The 20,619-nt window shown below is 42.6% G+C and overlaps 1 protein-coding gene across 1 annotated transcript in view; it reads right to left on the bottom strand.

Moving 5' to 3' along the window:
• The window catches only part of LOC121853601 (muscle calcium channel subunit alpha-1-like), a gene marked incomplete in the record, with an annotated part of 305,963 nt that extends 296,135 nt beyond the window's left edge, over positions 1–9,828 (bottom strand). The window contains 1 exon segment of the mRNA XM_042347854.1: positions 9,621–9,828. Within this exon segment, the coding sequence (XP_042203788.1) occupies positions 9,621–9,657 (37 nt within the window).
• Positions 9,829–20,619: the final 10,791 nt, after the last annotated feature.

Raw genomic sequence — 20,619 nt, forward strand, 5'->3', positions numbered from 1 at the left:
CTCTTTCCCTCTGCCCTTCCCCTTGCTCTCTGCCCCTCCCCCTCTGTCTCTGTCTTTCCCTTGTTCTCTGCCCTTCCCTCTGCTCTCTCTCTTCCCCCCTTGCCCTCTGCCCTTCCTCTTTCTCTCTCTGCCCTCTTGTCTCTGCCCTTCCCTCTTTCTTCTGTCCTTCCCCTTGCTCTCTGCCCTTCCCTCTTGCTCTCGTCTTTCCTTGCTCTCTCTCCTTCCTCTGCTCTCTCCCTTCCCTCTTGCCCTCTGCCCTTCCCCTCTTGTTCTCTGCCCTTCCTCTTGCCCCTCTGCCTTCCCCTCTTGCCCTCTGTCCCTTCCCCTGTCTCTGCCCTTCCCTCTTGCCCTCTCTGCCCTCCTTCTGTCTTGCTCCTTATCTGGATGAATATGACTACTCACAAACAGACTACAAGAGAGAGAGAGAGAGAGAGAGAGAGAGAGAGAGAGAGAGAGAGAGAGGATAACTTTATACCTTCTTTCCTGCAGATCGAGCGAAGAAATGGGGGGAGGGGGTGTAGGAGGGGGCAGAAGCGGCACCGACTCCACTGGTGGCACGATTCTGGCATCCAGCCAACACCTTCCACCACCACCACCACACTGTGTCGCCACCACCACCACCACCACACTGTGTCGCCACCATCACTTCACCAATTATACCACACTGTGTCGCCACCACCACCACCACCACACTGTGTCGCCACCATCACCACCACCACTCTCACCACCACCACTAGTACCAATTTCGCTGGTCACTACCACCATTACCACCACAACCCCTACAACTATTAATCCTATCAATAGCACCACTAGTATCACTTACAATATTACCACCACCACCACCGTCATCCACCAGTACCTACCACACAGTGTCACTACCACAATAAATAACAATTACCAGTAACTATTATAGCACAGTGTATCGCTACCACCACCACCACCACCACCACCTTCATCGTTAATATTAGCATCACCTCTACGATTACTACTGCTCCTACTACTACTACTACAACCACACATTACCACAACTACCACTGACTACCACAACAACAATCCCACCTGTTTACTTAATCGCACCCACCACTACCAACACTACCAGACCTGCCAACGTGACTTAAAAGGAGAGAGCTCGGGGGGGTTGGTATCCCTTCAGCTGCAAACCAGAAATTGATTGATATTTATTATTCAAGTAGCTCTTGAGTGGCTGACCGTCCGCTGGGTGCTGGGACAAGCTGGGTGCTGGGACTAGCTAGATGCTGGCACTAGCTGGGTGCTGGGACTAGCTAGATGCTGGCACTACCTAGATGCTGGGACTAGCTAGATGCTGGGACTAGCTAGATGCTGGGACTAGCTGGATGCTGGGACTAGCTGGGTGCTGGGACTAGCTGGGTGCTGGGACTAGCTGGGTGCTGGGACTAGCTGGGTGCTGGGACTAGCTGGGTGCTGGGACTAGCTGGGTGCCGGGATTACTGAATGCTGGCACCAGCTGGATACTGAGACTGGTGGGTGTGGGACAGCTGGTCTTTAACTGGCTGACTGAGAGACTAGCTGGATGCTGGGACTAGCTGGGTGCTGGGACTAGCTGGGTGCTGGGACTAGCTAGATGCTGGGACTAGCTGGGTGCTGGGACTAGCTGGGTGCTGGGACTAGCTGGGTGCCGGGATTAGGTCGTCTTTATTTAATCTAACCTTTACTCTTTAATTATTCATATCACCTGAAGATTAAACACCCACGCTTATTTCACCTGTAATTAACCCCCATAACACTACCGGGAGTTAGGTTAGGTTACATCAGATCAGGTGCGATACTGTAAGTTGTTGAGTTGAGTTACGATGCAGGTTAGGTTAGGTTAGATTAGGGTACTGCAGGTTAGGTTAGGTTAGATTAGGGTACTGCAGGTTAAGTTAGGTTAGGATACTGCAGGTTAAGTTAAGATATACTAAGTTAGGTTATATTAGGTTATATTAGGTTAAACTACTGTATTTAACCACCAGCTGTAACAAACTAGGGGGGGTATTAATCTTCATGTAATCTTAGTAATTCCTCTTTATAACTACAAAGTTATATTATGATAAAGTAAAGTTAAGTCATGCGTTAAGTAGAGTCCTATAACTCTACTGTTCCTTATATGGGTAACCAGGTGACAAAGTAACTCTCCTGCCAGATAGACCAAACTATGGTAGGTGGCCGGGGTAGGTTAGGGTAGGGTAGGTTAGGGTAGGTTAGGGTAGGTTTGGTTAGGTTAGGGTAGGTTAGGGTAGGTTAGGGTAGGTTTGGTTAGGTTAGGGTAGGGTAGGTTAGGGTAGGGTAGGGTAGGGTAGGTTTGGTTAGGTTAGGTTAGGTTAAATTAGGTTAAGTTACTATAGGTATACTGCAAGGTATTTAATCTGTTTTATTATGATTATTTTTAGCGGTTTATATAAGTACAGCATATTGTTATATTATGTACCTATGTATTATAAGTTTCATGTGAATCTATTATCGAGTTTATATATTTTTTTTTATTATGTAAAGTTCTCAATTATTTCATTTTTTTTAGTTTCTGGGCTGAAATTCATCTGACGCGAGTCGTCTTGTGGTAGAATTTACCCTAAAACGCTCATCTCTCGCTAAACTGTAGTCTAATATGCTCATCTCTCGCTAAACTGTAGTCTAATATGCTCATCTCTCGCTAAACTGTAGTCTAATATGCTCATCTCTCACTAAACTGTAGTCTAATATGCTCATCTTTCACTAAACTGTAGTCTGACACTCATCTCCTGCTGGCTATGATCTAATATGCTCATCTCTCACTTAACTGTAGTCTAATATCTCTCGCTAAACTGTAGTCTAATATCTCTCGCTAAACTGTAGTCTAATATGCTCATCTCTCGCTAAACTGTAGCTTATTATGCTCATATCCCGCTAAGATTTTGCTTTATATGCCCATCTCCCACTAAACTAAAACACAAAGACCACCGCCATCATCCGCTAAAACAATAAACGCGCCGGAGTAACAGTGCCTCTCTGGCCAAAATGGAGCGTCCAGCCGAACTTTTCATCTTTCGCTAAAACAAGTCATACGTCAGAGCAGCGCCATCTCTTGTTAAAATGTGCCATGCATCTTACCAGGCGATAACGAAGGCGCTCTCTCTCTCTCTCTCTCTCTCCCCCACAGTCTTGGCCGGCGACCAAAGCCACCGAGACACTGAGGGCGTCCAAACAGTGAGACGGGTTTTATAATTATAGGGTGTGTAGTGGGTCAAGGCTACGATAACACACACACACACACACACACACACACACACACACACTACAGCTAATCAGTATCATTCGCCTAAAGAACTGTCAACAAAAGATCGGGTCACCTGAAGATTAGCTTCTCTAGCTTATCTCACCTGATGATAAACACCCTAACGCTACCTGGAGGGGTTAGGTTAGGTTTGGGACTCATAACTCATGGACTCACAATCTTCCTATAAACTCACAACTCTTATGGACTCAACTCTTACATCAGCTCTCACAACAGTAACTCCATGATCTAGTTGGCAGTAAATGGCGCCATGTTATATAACCCACTTAAGGTAGTAACTTAGTGCCAGTTCCCTGCAGCCAGCCAGTCGACGATAATTAACGTTTAAAAATTCATACAAAGCTTTTCGATTAGTGAAGTGCTTTGTACAGTAACTGAGAGAATTACATGAAGACAGCAAGTCATAAAAGTAACAAGTGGGGGTTATAACTCGGGGTGGCAGGCGCCCTCTGCACACCAAACATGTCTACATTATGGCTGTGCTGTGACGTACATACTCGAGCATGAATACACACACAGAGTAACTACTTTTATGTAAATTTGAGATAATTTTTACCCAAACTACTTTACAACAGAACTCCTTGAACTATATATCAGCTCTCTTTTTTGTTTTAAGTATATACTGTAGGCTATAATATATATATTTTGAACGCTTAGAAGTTGTTATTTGAAAGTATGACCTCAGTTGTTATATGACCTCAGTTGTTATATGACCTCAGTTGTTATATGACCTCGGTTGTTATTACGGTAAAATAAAAATTTAAACTTAAGAAAATTTAATTTGTTATCTTACGGGAATGATGCTAACTGTATTTTTTTTTTACAAATGAACTTAAGTGCACATAACACAATAAAAAAAAAGATGGATAAATAATAGTGTTTTTCAACATATAGTAGTGGTAAAATATGAACATGAGTTAGAACATGATTCTCGACGTCCAGTCACGCAAAGAAACGTCCACAACGATATTCTATTTACTCCGTTCCTCATTTTATGTAGCCACCATTTTCTGTTATCTTTCTGTTTTCCTTGATACAATACTTGGTTTTCTACGTTTATTTACTTTACTTTTAACTGATTTAATTCACGACATTTCTTATACCAGAGTCATCCATCCACATCCACTCAACACATAGTAAACATTTAAAAGAAACATTACCTCTAGATATATAAAAATTAATATGAGTTTTAAATCACGATGAAAAATTTAATAAAAAAATCTTCCTTATAAGACAGACGAGCTTCAAATGCCGAGTGTTTGAGACAATTTGCTAATCCATTAATTATACACTGTTCTTATTTCTCGAGCCTTTTGTGTTTGTTTTAGTTATTTATCTTACAATGAGGTGATTTAAGCTTTCTATAACGTCTCATACAGCTTGAGGGGGGTTATAAGCTTTCTACGACAGTGCATTCACATTTGTCTAAGCATAAATCCAATGTTTACATTTATCCCTCTCTCTCTCTCTCTCCCCTCGTTTTCACAGCAGTCGCTCCTGCACTACCATTATCACCACCTACCACCACCACGACCATCACCACAATTCACCACAACCACCATCACACCATCTACCACCACCACCACCAACAATCAACCAGAGTCGTCCCACAATAGATTTTAATCAACAGACGTCAGGGATAATCAAAGGAAGACAGAGGCAATAACAGTGTTGTGAGTAATGGAGTCTTGGTGGGGGTTGTGGGGGAGGGTAAGGGGGTGGGGACTAGGGGGGAAGGGGGAGGGTTGTAGGAGGAGGAACGGAGAGGTAGGTAGGGGAGGAGGTAGAGGAGAGGGAGGTAGAGAAGGAGGAAGAGAGGGAGAGGGAGGTAGAAGGTAAAGGTGGCCATGGCGACGATTTAACCCCCCCACCTCCTGTTCTGTTGGCGCCGTTGTGGCTCTCAGGACGCTTTGTGCCCTCGGTGCCAACACACGAACAGAGAGAGAGAGAGAGTCGTGGCAATATTACTGTAGGTCGTGGCAACTTTAATTGTAGGTCGGGCAATATTACTGTAGGTCGGCAATATTACTGTAGGTCATGGCAACTTTACTGCAGGTCGCAACTTTACTGTAGGTCGTGGCAATATTACTGTAGGTCGTGGCAATATTACTGTAGGTCGTGGCAATATTACTTTAGTTCGTAATGGCAACCCCCCAGAAGGCTGCAGTACTGCCAACGCTGTACAATACCATCAAGTATTACCAACTCCAATTTACTTGACTCGAATGTTAAGATATTTTGATTTACCGAAAAATCGCATACGACTTGTAGTCAAGGGAACGTTCAATCACGAAAATTGGAGAATCTCGGTGATTGGGAAAAAGCCAACAATCACTCAGACACACAAAGAACCATTCCTCTGTATATAATTTCGATTGCATTAGTTTGTCTGTACAGTTTAAATTATATCCAATAAAATTAGTTTATTCAATTACTAGATAAACACAGACACACAGACGGACATATTCCCTATAATATAAAGATTTACACCGACAAAAACACTCAATTGACTTTACAACTTAAGAACATAACTAAAGTCTCTCAGTTGTTACCCGGTGGAGCAAAAACCGGATAACAAAGCGAGGAGAAAGCCTTATGGCAGCCCACAGATAACCCGCTGTCTTTAACAAGCTTCTATTGTTATTTTGATGGATAACGTCACATGGAAAGCACATCACTTGAAACTGTCACCGGGGCTCAAACTGGGTTAATAACATACTTCAACCTCTCTCTCTCTCTCTGTCTGTCTGTCTGTCTGTCTCTCTGTCTCCCCATCCACGTTTTCACTGTCACTCCTGCACCACCACCACCATCACCAGATTCTGAAAACTAGTAACAAAAAGTATTGTTGTTTGTCTTCATATTTCCACTAAGTTGGTCTACAGTCGTTGTCCACTGGGTGAATTATATTATGATATATGTTTTACCTCCAGATAATATATATATTTTGTTTAAGTTTACTGCGAGATTTTGCCTGAACGTGTTGAAGGGACTGTCAGGCTGTTAACTTTGTGGAGCTGCGATAAAATTCAACTTTCCTGAACACCTGCAGTAGATGACTATACCTTGCTTAATTGTGTAAATACCTGATACAGTTACATGTATTTCAGGAGTGCGGTGGCCAAGTGGATACAATGTTCGCCTCCTATCCTATATGTCACTGGTTCGGATTCAGGATGCAACAAGGTTATTCAGCTGTGAACAAGTACCAAACTTTGCAATGCAGGAAGTGGAAGCAGTCAGCCATATACTGTCTGTGTTATTTAGTTAGATTAAAATCGACTTTAAAATGTGAAAGTTTACAAGATTTCTTTTTATCCCGTCTATGAAAATCGTAAATATATCTATACAGCCTAGAGACACTGCCTGAATACACTGTTATCTCCTCTCCCAGTGGTTGTGTCTCGACCCGGTATTTTACGAACCTGGGAGTCCATTAATTCTACAGAGTAAAAAAAGATGGAGCACATTTTTGGTTTAGTCAGCCTTATAAATCCTCGAGGAGAATAGGTTAGTGTACCCGATGGTCTTGGTCGTTTTCTGTGATAAGGTTCCTCGTTATCTCACCTACTTAACTGTATGTCTGAGTTGTCCTGTCCTAGAGGTTACTTCCCGGTCACTTTCTCCTTACCTGTAGATAAGAAAAAGGACGTAAATAAAACCTCGACAGGTAACATGAAACAAAAACAATAATTAATCAAGAAAATAACAATGCTATGATAATAACTCCACAGGTGAACAAAACTAACATGTTAAGTAGCCCTCGGTGACCTGCCCATGTTAAATAACCCTCGGTGACCTGCCTATAACACCACTGGGTCACACTGGTCTGGCTTCCCACCACTGACCACATTCTAAGATGATGGTTTATTTGACAACTCTACATGAGGATAAAACTAAACCTTTAATTGTCAAGACGTTAGACCATCGTCCTCATAACTGCATAAAATAACAAAGTTGAATTTTCTCTCAAACAATAAAGGTGAATAAGTACATAACAACAAATAAACAAAAATAACTAAATTAAGATAGGAAAACGAAGACACTTAAATTTCAAACCAAAATTAATTTCAGAAAAAAACCTAAAAAGTAACTTAAAATTTATAAGTAGAAAAATATGATAAGAGAGTTAAATAATACTACAGGTAAAGTATAATAATGGAACCAGTGTCGGCCGCTGTAGCCACACATCCACCACGAGATAGACATCGGAGTGTAACCGCCCCAAACAACACTGTAGCGCGCTAAATTATGGCGACCATTAATTTTCTGGGGAAATATTTCCTTCCCCGTGTAAACATTGCCATTTACACTCTTAAACTTTACATTTCTAGAGAGTCTAACCTATCCCAACCTTATCCGATTTAACCTAACCTAATCTAACCTGACCTCATAACCTAACAATCTGACCCAATCTAACATAACATAACCCCAAACTAATCTGACTTAATTTAACCTAACCTTAATTAATCTGACCTGATCTAACAAAACTTAACCTAACCCACAGGTAGCGTACAGGTGTTTAATCATCAGGTAGATGGAGGGGGGGGGTTAATGTTCAGGTGATCTTGGTCTTTCAGGGTCTTAAACGACGCATCTTAAAACATCAATATGTGAAGGTCAACTTAAGCAGTGTGTGTGGCCATAGTGACGTCACCAGGAGAGGGTGGCCGTGACGTCAATGGGAGCATGTCATGACGTCATGTGGTATGTGTGGCATGACGTCAGAGTGCACCACGAAAAAAGGTTGTCTTGGTGTGTCGCCACAACAAATTGGATAATACGTCTATACAGTAAGAATGAAGATTATAACATGGCCATCTTAAATCTCGGTGACCGTCGGGACGTGAACTAATAGTGAACAATGTAAGGCATGATGATTGTCTAGACGGAAAGTCGCCACCTAGGTGCCCACCTCTTAATGTATTGTACAGCCTTAACTCACCCGACCCGCATACCAAACAATATACTGTATATATATATATATATATATATATATATATATATATATATATATATATATATATATATATATATATATATATATAATAATAATAATAAATAATAATAATAATAATAATAATAATGGTTGCCCTGTGTATCGAGGATGGCCATTCAAGGGCCACCTAGGTGAATTTGTTTACGGTGTAGAAGCTGTCGCCAACACAACAACCACACCGAGTTAACGAGCTGCATGATCCAGTGTCAGGAATAGTCCGAGAAGACCGGACAACTCGTCAACTGCACTGGCTAACCATATTACCCCGAACACGATCCGCAAATCGATTAACATCCAGGTCCCCAATTACTACTGGGTAGACAGAGGCAAATGGCGTAAAGAAACTCCCATAGTTTCACCCTGCCCGGGGATTGAACCCGGGTCCGCTCGCTTGCGAGGCGAACATGCTGACCATTACACCACAGGTGGCCAAATATGTGTACACACACACACACACACAGGCAGGAGACAAGGTAACTATGTTGTCGTCAGGTAATAGTGTGTCCCTAAGTTTAAATCACCAACAAGTGGTGAATACATCATCGTCTTGCTGTTGTAGAACTACTGTATTTATTGTGTTATTTTGGATGTAGACCTCTTATGACTTTTGCCACACCCTGTATTATGTACCAGCGGCGTGTGTGTGTGTGTGTGTGTGTGTGTGTGTGTGTGTGTGTGTGTACAAATTGTAAGATGTACGTCATACAGGTAGATGTAGGTAACCACAATAAAAAATGTTAGACCAAGATGACAGGTACAGGTGAGACGAGTAACCTCAGGTGAGACGAGTGTAAACTATCAGATCACATCACAACCTCGGCCAGCTATTAACGACAAAGTTTCTAACTATACGACAGCTTCTTAATAACTTTATACCGTTAATAAAGTTTTCACTATATCGTAATATCAAAGGTTTTCACGTGTTACAAAGAGAGTTACAAATATGTAGTCCTAACAGTGTGACTAAAGTGAGACAATTTATACAGTTTACTCTTGATGCATTCTAAATAATCTCTTAAGCATTTTCCGAAACATTTTACAAGGTTAATCCAAACACCCATTATACACAAGGACCTTTTGTTTTGGTCCATACGAGGAAATTTGTTGTTAATATCGCACAGTTAATATAGGTGAGAACACTTGTCAATGTCCCTACGTTTAATCCATCTTGGGTTGTGTCACTTAGGTTATTTATTATCAAGATGAATATACACAACAGCGCTTGTTATCTCTCTCTCAGGGTTAAAGGTACTGTCGTCGTGTACACCTCCGGCAGTAACAAGCCTTACTCATGGTGCCGACACTCACCATTACCCCCTTTGTTCGGACAAGATGATTGACACTCTTGGCTGCTGAGAGACCACATTATCTGCTGCTAGGGACTACACTGTCTGCTGGTGGCTACACTGTCTGCTAAAGACTATACTGTCTGCTGATGACAACACTGTCTGCTGGTGACAACAGTGTCTGCTAAAGACTTCACTATCTGCTGGTGACAGACTACACTGTAAGCTGGTGAGACACACACTACTGGTGAGACTCACACCGTCACACCTCCCAGGTAGCAGTGACTGGCCCCACCACCACCACCTCACAGGCGCCGGCATAAAGTGTCTTCAACACATCTCACTCACCGTCCAATTGAGGTCGAGATTTTGCTGTCATTGTCGTGAGCTGGAGAGTACGACTTATGTGCGTCGAGGTATTTTGGCTTCACCCTTCCCTTGGTGACCTTTGACCCAGGCTACTCGATTGCATTCTTGGCCCTGTTTCCCTAGTGAACCTGAGCTCGTTCTCTTGGTGACCTTTGACCTCGTCTCTGCCCACATGGTGACGTCAGACACTGTACCTGTCTCAGCCCCATTTCTCATCTTAACTCTTCATTCACTTCTCTTTTTATGTTCCTTCATTCTTCTCCCTTTTCTTCTCTCTATCTCTCTCCTTCATTCTATTATCTCCCGTTTATTCTCTCTCTCTCCATCACTCTATTACCTCAATTTCAATCCTTGCCTCACCCCTCCCCTTCCTTGCTCCCCACCCTCCCTTACTTGCCCTCACCCTCCCTTCCTTGCCTCACCCCCTCCCTTCCTGCCTCACCCCCCCTTCCTTGCCTCACCTCCCTCCTCCTTGCCTCACCCTCCCCACCCCCCCCCTCCTCCTACCTCACCCTCCCCCCACCCCACTCCACTCTCACTCCCCTCACACCGAACTCCACCTGGCTGAGGATCTCATATCACAATAAAAGCCTTTGTTACTCTTGTCCAAATTTACACCGATAATGTCAAGGTATTTTTGTAACTCTGTATTCCTCTTTTATTAATTTACACGAAACTTCATTTTATTTTTAGAACTCTTTCGTGAAAAATTTATACAGGAAACATTTTTTTTTCGAATATAGAAAACTTATACTTTTTAGAAATTATAATAAAAGTTTAGAATACTTTTGTTATTATACGTTAACTCTTTTTACAACTCATTAAAGATATATAAATATTTTTTTCTTAGAACGCTTTTGTTATTAAATTATACTAAAGAAAGATTTTTTTAGAACACTTAAGAACGAATCCACGTCTTAAGGTTATACAGTACTATGGTGACGTAGGTAGGTTCCAATACTCTGTGTACAGTTGGTGGTACTTGGAATTAAGTACCTAAGGAGCGTTTAGTTAGGTTAGGTTAGGTTAGGTTACTGGTAAATTAGATTAGGTAAAGTAATTTCCTCCCCAAATTTCCCCATAAGTACATTATTTCACTCCACCTTAAGTAACATCTATCATCATTTATCCTCACTACATTAAATTTTCAAACACAATTTAACTTTACTCACAATACCTTACCCACCAGATAAGGTTTTCCTACCGTAGTAACTCTTCCTCCTCGTATGACCCCCACAGTAACTTAGCCGTCACGGAGGGGTCGTCGGCCTGGAGTAATTGGCCGTGGTAATCATATATTCCGGTTAAATTTGGCCGTAATGACCCAGGAGTTGACGGTAGAAGGTAAATTAAATGGTGTTGACGTAGAAGGTAAAATATATTTCTATTGTGGATTATTTTTGGAGGTTTTGTCAACTTTCGTCTTTAGTTCAGCGTCCATGTACACTGCACGCTAGGACCAATCGCATGACTGCACACTAGACCACCCATGTACTGCACGCTAGACCACTCCATGTACACTGCACACTAGACCACTCCATGTACACTGCACGCCAGACCACTCCAGTACACTGCACACTAGGACCACCCATGTACACTTCTTACGCTAGACCACTCCATGTACACTGCACGCTAGACCACTCCATGTACACTGCAACCGCTCCATGTACACGCACGCTAGACCACTCCATGCACACTCCACGCTAGACCACCCATGTACACTGCACGCTAGACCACTCCATGCACACTGCACGCTAGGACCACCATGCTACACTGCACGCTAGACCACCCATGTACACTTCACGCTAGACCACCCATGTACCACCCACGCTAGCCCACTCCATGCACACTGCACACCAGCCCGCCCAGTACACTGCACGCCAGCCCACCTCCATGTACACTAGCCCACCCATGCACACTAGCCCACTCCATGTACACTCCACACTAGCCCACCCATGTACACCCACACCAGCCCACTCCATGTACACTAGCCCACTTCATGTACACTGCACGCTAGCCCACTCCATGTACACTGCACACCAACCCACTCCTAAACCTCTCGACAATTATACTTTAAAACTGTATAAATATAGTTTTCAATTAGTAATATGACAAGAATTTAGATACACAACAACAATTAGCGGTAATAAAAGAAAACGAAAACCAGGGGTGCAAGGGGTAACTAACTTAGAATCAATTACGAATTCACACGGCCAAGAAGTTATAAATTTTGTTACATTACTGTATTTACAACCACCGTCTCATTTATCATTTGTATGACTAAAATTAATCATTTCCTTTGTTTATTCTTCAAAACCTGAACATTAAAAAAAATATCTATACTTGCGTTATGACAATGGACGAAAGATTTTGATAACCCTACCGAGACAACAGGAGTCGTAGTGTTCATTTTGTAATTCATCGACCCCCCCGTCCGTGAAGATACTATTTTTTGACTGTACCAGATGTAGTCTATGATATAACTGTCCTAAGACTTCCTAACACAAGAGGACACATTTTCTAAGAGTCTTGTTTGTCCACCATTAATTATTGGTCTTAGTATTATTATAATTATATACAACACACTAACAGTTCTACTGTACATTACACGTCACTGGGCAGTACACGTCATTGGGTGGTAGACGTTACTGGCCGGTACACGTCACTGGCCGGGAATTAAAGCATCACCGGACACTAACACTAACCATGACTAACAACACACGTTCTTTACTGTCCCAAATCTACACCTGAATTAGCATATCCAGTAGCAGTCGGGGCCCCCACGTAGCAGTCGGGGCCCCCACGTAGCAGCCGGGGCCCCCACGTACTATAAATTAAAACAGAAGGAAATTCTATTACAGTTAACCGCGATGTAATGGTGTAAGAGTAGCCGGGCACATTTGTTGAACAGAGGCTATAATTAAAGAACAGAGGCTATAATTAAAGAACAGAGGCGCTATAAAATAAGAACAGGGGCTAAAATTTCAATGGCCAACTCGAACGACGCGATATACGTTTTTTCGCTTCATTTAATTAAGTCAGAATATAACACACCAATAATATAACAGACCCTGGACACGTTTCATGGCTTACGTTAGAACAACTTCTTGTCATAGTTCTGAGACCATCACGTGTCTGGTGGGAGGTCGAGGAAATTACGTGTTAAAAGATCTTTGTCTCTAGCTGTGAAGTGTAATGGAGTCATCAACCCGAGTTAGCCTGAGTAACTTATTTATGCCAGGATTTGGATGTACGATTTTGGAGCCCCGCTGAATGATCTATTGGAGCCTTAATGAATGATCTATTGGAACCCCCGCTGAACGATCAATTGAACCCCAGACGATCTATTGAGCCTTGCTGAACGATCAATTGGAACCCCGCTGAACGATCAATTGGAACCCCGCTGAACGATCAATTGGAGCCCCGCTGAACGATCGCTTGGAACCCCGCTAAACGATCAATTGGAACCCCGCTGAACGATCAATTGAACCCCGCTGAACGATCTAATACCGAGGCAATGACTAATGATATGCCCGGGTCGTATGTTGAGGTAGACGACACACTTATGGAAGAGTAATATGCCTTTAAAACAGAGTGAACACGAGTCACGGGTCCGCTTATCTTCTACTAAACCTAATAGTTGTGGACAGCCAATCAGGAAAACCCAGATTATCAAAACAGAAAACACCATCAGATATCAACATCAATTTAGTGTGTACATTCATCTAAGAATTTTTGTACATCACATATCATCACACACACACACACACACACACACACACACACACACACACACACACTTAGCAGTACTACGGTCACACCATCAACCATCACTTCTCCTATTTCTACAATCTTCTCAGTGCAGATATCTATCCTTCCTTCCTTCCTTCCTTCCTTCCCTCGACCGTCTCCCTCTATCAAGTCAGTCTCGAAGGATCTGATAGGATTGAGTTCCTTTGAGCCTGTAGTGAGTAACGAGACTCTTACCCTGGCGAGGAACCTGAGAGGAACCTATGAGGAACCTATGAGGAACCTGTCACTCATTCCACCAGCAAAAGATTTACGACGTGTGTGTGTGTGTGTGTGTGTGTGTGTGTTGGGGGAAGAACCCGTCGATCAACAGCACCAGAGAGTCGTTCATCACAGGACACTCAAAGGATGTTTTCAACCTTCTTTTGAGAGACTGAAATATGACGTGTGAGGAGGAATGGGGCCAACAGCTAGAGAGACATTCCTTCCTTCCTTCTCCTCCCTCCTTCCTTCCCTCCTTCCTTCCACACCTGCGGCTGGCCCTGGTCTTGGGGTCTCGGTGTTCTTGGATGTAAAGGACTTGAAGTTTGTCTCGTGGTGTAGATGAATATGCAGGGAGAGGCATTGTTCTAGTCTAAGCCACCAGTATAAACATAACGAAGAATAAATTAAAAAAACAAACATTATCTTCTATTGATATCGAAAGGCACCCCCTCTCTCTCTGTCTGTCTGTCTGTCTGTCTGTCACGTTGAACAAATAACAATAGCACAAAGGAGAACAAATTAACTGATTGCTATTACGTTTTGGGTATTAATCCAACATTATCGTCTACAATAATGTTGGTCACTACACACCATAAATATTAACCTATCCTGTTCACTCTTCTAAAAATTATTATTAACTCCCAATACTAACTTAAAAGACCTTAGTTGTTAGGGCAGAGTAATGCATTATAATATTAACATTATATTGTGGTAAAGACGACGACAAGAAACTCTATCACAATTTCTTTCATCATAAGTGTGGCCGTGTTGTGTTGTTCACGTCATTGTTTCATCAACACAATGACTATTAATATTAACGTCTTTCATTTAATGGCTACACACACTCACCATAAGTGTGTGTGTGTGTGTGTGCTATGGTTGGCTGTAACGATGATTGTGTGTGTACTACAACCTGTGTTCTGTGTGTACAACTTGTGTTCTGTGTGTACAACCTGTGTTCTGTGTGTACAACTTGTGTTCTGTGTGTACAACCTGTGTCCTGTGTGTACAACCTGTGCTCTGTGTGCTACATCTATAGTGTACAACCTTTGTTCGGTACATAACCTGTGTTCTGAACTACAACTCTTGTTCACTGTACACCTGTCGTTCACCAAGTCCCAGGGTTGTGTAGTGTACTGCGTCAGTCCCTCGTCTACACTGTTAATAACTGCCCCACCATCTAACAACACAATTAGAGACATTTAATTAACTTAGTAATCAAACAATATTAACTTTTCCAATTAGACTTTTTTCGAGTGAGAATATCAAGGTTGAATTCTTACATTGCAATCATATTCTACGAACTTTTTTATGATGTTGATTTTTGCAAGATTTCGACCTATTTCTATCATATCTGGGCATATTGTCTGTCTTAAAAATATTTATGGTGGAGGAAGAACTCTAATTTAAGAAGCTTCACGAGTCCGGAATAAAAGTCACTGAAAAAAAAAAAAAAAGTAACAATTTGTCGGAAAAATCAGAGATTGAATTCAAACTAGTCGCAAAAATGGAATAGGTTAGCTCTGTCGCTCTTTTCCGTGACATTTTTCCATCATACATTTCACCTATACTCATAACATACGAACAACTAATAAATGTCTATGATATTAATCTTTACAATGTAGATACAGTAAAATATCCCTTCCACACTATATAATATTAATAAGACACTTCACTCGTTCATATCAACGTAAATAAGACAATTAATTTTTTCTAAACATGTTTAGTCACATAAAACTACATTCGTAAATCAGTATTAAGTGGTTGAAATTATTAAGTATATTTCTCCTTTTTTGTTTATTCTCTTGGTATTCAGCTTAATATTTTTGTTATTTTATAGTAAATATGATAGTAGTTTTTTATTGACATTATGACATTATACAAAACTTTTCATCATCCAGATTTCGTGGCTGGTATACGTTCCAATAATTTTCGTAATGGTGTATTTATTAACATATTATAAATGCGAGATCCTACATATAAGACACATAATACTCGCACATCATAACATCAACACGATTTTAGCTGTTAAAGAGTCGTAATACATTGACCATCACACGACCTAAAGTTAGCCTACCAAACGGCCAGGTATAGGTTTTGGTGCCAATTATTCGTGACAGGAGCACTGCCTTACACCAGAAACGTGTCAATTGTTATTGTTACTAAACGTCAGTTTCTTCCTTCACATTGCCTTTCTTTATATTTCTCTCTCTCTCTATCTCTCTTAATGTTTCTTATCGTTTATAACATTATACTATTTAAATTCTTTCTCTCTGTTTATGTCTTTCATATTATTCTTTCTGCTCTCTCTTTTTCCTTCTTTCTCTGTTTTGATCGTTTTTCTTGCATCTTTCTTTAATTTCTTAAATATCTTTATCGTTCATAACACAATCTCATACTCCTTCTCTCTCTCCTTCCTCTTTCCCCCTCTTTATCCCCACCAATTTCCCTCTCTCTCTCCCTCACTTCCTTCCTCCCCCCCTCTCACCTCCTTCCTCCCCCTCTCACCTCCTTCCTTCCTCCTCTCCTCCTTCCTTCCTCCCCCCCACCTCTATCTTCCTTACCAGCTAAAATAAGCGCCGAACACAGAGTGGTCGACAGCAAACTAAAATTAGGCTCATATATCCCGTCTGTTTCCCGTTAACTTTTAGTAGACAGAACGTGTGAGGCTCCCTGAGAGCCAGTGAGGCTCCGGCACATGAACTGGGTTTCCTGGAGCCTACCATCCATCTTCCCAGTGCTCGGCAGAGAGAATCTTCAGTACAACCTAGGTCCAACCTTGGTGATATTGTACTGTAATATTTTTAACGCTAGTCAATGGTACTTCCTTGGCGGGTCAATGATACCAACACATTCAGTAATGGTACTATGTAGTGTATATTGCTTAGCAGTATTATTTACTGTAAATGTGTTACTTAATGTGTACTATATTATTTTGTACTCTGGTAATATTGTACTTTAGTGTGTGTACTGTGCTGGTATGTTACTGTAGTATATGTATATGTGTGTGTGTGTGTGTTGCTCAGTGTGGTACTGTGATGTGTGTACTGTAGCTGGTGTGTGGTACAGCGTGTGGTAATTACCTTGCTACAGTAACTGGTATTACTACTGTTGCTGACATGTATTATTGTACTACCAATATAGTTGATGAAACCTTTGATATTGTTGATCTTCCAACCAATGTGTGGTACTGTGCTTTGTTGATTGGTACTGACTGATTGTTGATGATGATGTTCATGTGTGGCTTTGATGATGTGTACTGGATACCAGTACAGTATTATTGACCTTTGGTGACTATGACAGTACTGTAGCTGAGTGTGTACTGCGTACAGTATTATTATTGGTACTGTAACTGCTGTGTGTGTAGTACTATAGCTAGTGTGTGTGTGTGTGTGTGGTACTATGCTTTGTATGTGTGTTACTGTGCTAGTGTGTGTGTTACTATGTGTGTGTGAAACTGCATGCTGGTGTGTGTGTTTACTTAGCTGGTATGTGTGGTACTGTAGCTGGTATAACAGAATGTTCAGCAAACGTAGAACAAAACAAAAGAACAAAACATGATTTATCTTTATTTATTTTCTTTGTTTTAATTTATTTTCTTTGTTTTTATTCAGTTTTATGAATCTTTGTTTGTGTTTTTTACTGTTGCCTTTGTTTGTGTTTGCTTTCATCGTTTTAATTTCATAGTATATTTGTTGTTTGCAGATATATATTCATTCATTATTTACATCAGTGTAGTCAATTTGTATTGTGTCTATTATATACCTGTATGTATATATATGTGTGTGTGTATATCTGTATATGTGTATATGTGCATATGTATATCTGTGTATGTATATATATGTCTATCCCCTCTCTCTCCCCCCTTTCTCCTCCCCCCCCTTTCCTCCTCCTCCACCTGTCCTCCTCCCCCTCTTCTCCCCCCCTCTCCCCCTCCTCCTCCCCTCTTCCCCCCTCTCCCCCCCTCCTCCCCTCTTCTCCCCCTCCTCCCTGTCCCCTCTCCCCCTCCCCTCCCTCTCCCCCATATATCAACACGGGACTGTAAAATTATGTAGGTTATGGGAGGTGAAGATTAAGTCACTTCTCTCCATGAATACCAAGTAACCCAGCTTCATTAACACTGCGGGGCCCCCAACTGCCAGTCCTGGTTGCAGGCCTCTGGCTACCAGTTCTGGTTGCAGGGCATAACTACCGGTCTGGTTCACCGAGACCTATTCACCGGTCTGGTACCATGAACCCTAACTTACCAGTTCTGGTACAGAAACCTCTAGCTAGTTCTGGTACAGGCACTCTACACCCGTCCTGGTTGCCAGACCCAACACCAGTCCCCATTGCCGAACGCCAGCTACCAGTCCTGATTACCGAACTCCTGGTATCAGGATTCCTATTACGGTTGAAAGACTCGAACACACACACACACACACACACACACACACACACACACACACACACACACACACACACACACACTCTCTCTCTCTCTCTCTCTCTCTCTCTCTCTCATCCATTCCCTTCCTTCATCTTTTGTGAATTAAATTAATATTTTTTTCGAAAAGGTAGAATGCAATTTTCTTTCCAAATACTCTACTATATGTATAAATTTGTAGTATTCATCTTCACTCTTCTCTCTTTCTCTCTCTCTTACTTCTTGTTTGCTCTCTCTCTCTCTCTCTCTCTCTCTCTCTCTCTCTCTCTCCCTCTCTCTCTCTCTCTGTCAGTCTGTCCAGTCTCGTCTCTCTGTCTCTTCCATATTCTCTCTCCTTTTCATCATCTCCTGTTATTTCTCTATTTTCTCTCTTCCCTCTCCTCTTTCCCTTCCTCTTCCCAATAATCTCTTAATCTTGTCTGTTTACTGTTTCTTCCAGCTCCTTTCACTTCCACTGTTCCTTCACTTCACACTGTTCCTTCCTTTACACTGTTTCCTTCACTTCCCACCTGTTCCTTCCCTTCCCCACTGTTCCTTCACTTCCCACTGTTCCTTCACTTCCCTGTTCTTCCTTCCCACACTGTTCCTTCACTTCCACACTATTCCTTCCTTCCCACTGTTCCTTCCTTTACACTGTTTCTTCCCCTTCCCCTGTTCCTTCACTTCCCACTGTTCCTTCACTTCCCCACTGTTCCTTCACTTCCCACTGTTCCTTCACCCACCACACTGTTCCTTCACTTCCCACTGTTCCTTCACTTCACACTGTTCCTTCACTTCCCCACTGTTCCTTCCCTTCCACACTGTTCCTTCACTTCCACACTGTTCCTTCACTTCCCACACTGTTCCTTCCTTCCCACACTGTTCCTTCCTTCACACTGTTCCTTCACTTCCCACACTGTTCTATTCACTTCCACTGTTCTTCCTTCCCACTTCCTTCCTTCCACACTGTTCCTTCCTTCCCACCTGTTCCTTCCTTCCCCACTGTTCCTTCCTTCCCACACTGTTCCTTCACTTCCCACACTGTTCCTTCACTTCCACTGTTCCTTCACTTCCCACTGTTCCTTCCTTCCCCACTGTTCCTTCCACTTCCCACACTGTTTCTTCCCTTCCCACACTGTTTCCTTCACTTCCACACTGTTTCTTCCTTCCCACACTGTACCTTCCCTTCCCACACTGTTCCTTCACTTCCACCCTGTTCCTTCCCTTCACACTGTTCCTTCACTTCCCACACTGTTCCTTCTTCCCACTGTTCCTTCCACTTCACTATTTCCTTCCTTCCCCACACTGTTCCTTCACTTCCCTGTTCTTTCACTTCCCACACTGTTCCTTCACTTACTGTTCGTTCCCTTCCCCTTTCTTTCTTCCTTCACTGTTCTTCCCTTCCCTGTTCGTTCACTTCCCACACTGTTCCTTCCTTCCCTGTGTTCCTTCCTTCCCACTTCCTGTTCCTTCCTTCACACTGTTCCTTCCCTTCCCCACTGTTCCTTCCTTCCCCTGTTCCTTCACTTCCCACACTGTTCCTTCCTTCCCCTGTTCCTTCCTTCCCACTGTTCCTTCCCTTCCCACACTGTTCCTTCCTTCCGTTCACTCCCACACTGTTCCTTCACTTCCCCACTGTTCCTTCACTTCCCACTGTTCCTTCCCTTCCCACTGTTCCTTCCCTTCCCACACTGTTCCTTCCTTCCCCACACTGTTCATTCACTTCCCCTGTTCCTTCCCTTCCCTTTCATTCCTTCCCCTTCCCACACTGTTCCTTCCTTCCCACACTGTTCCTTCCTTCACTGTTCCTTCCTTCCCACACTGTTCCTTCCTTCCCACTGTCTTCCTTCCCACACTGTTCCTTCCTTCCCCACACTGTTCCTTCACTTCCCCACTGTACCTTCCTTCACACTGTACCTTCCCTTCCCACTGTTCCTTCCTTCACACTGTTCCTTCACTTCCCCTGTACCTTCCCTTCCCCTGTTCCTTCACTTCCCACCTGTACCTTCCTTCCCACACTGTTCCTTCCCTTCCCCACTGTTCCTTCCCTTCCCTGTTCCTTCCTTCCCACTGTTCCTTCACTTCCCACTGTACCTTCCCTTCCCACACTGTTCCTTCCTTCCCACTGTTCCTTCACTTCCCTGTTTCTTCACCCCACACTGCCTTCCCTTCCCACCTGTTCCCCTTCCCACTGTTCCTTCACTTCCCACACTGTTCCTTCTTCCCCACCTGTACCTTCCTTCCCACACTGTTC

The sequence above is a fragment of the Homarus americanus genome, unplaced genomic scaffold (genome assembly GCF_018991925.1).
Source record: "Homarus americanus isolate GMGI-L3 unplaced genomic scaffold, GMGI_Hamer_2.0 scaffold4896, whole genome shotgun sequence".
Classification (NCBI taxonomy): Eukaryota; Metazoa; Arthropoda; class Malacostraca; order Decapoda; family Nephropidae; genus Homarus; species Homarus americanus.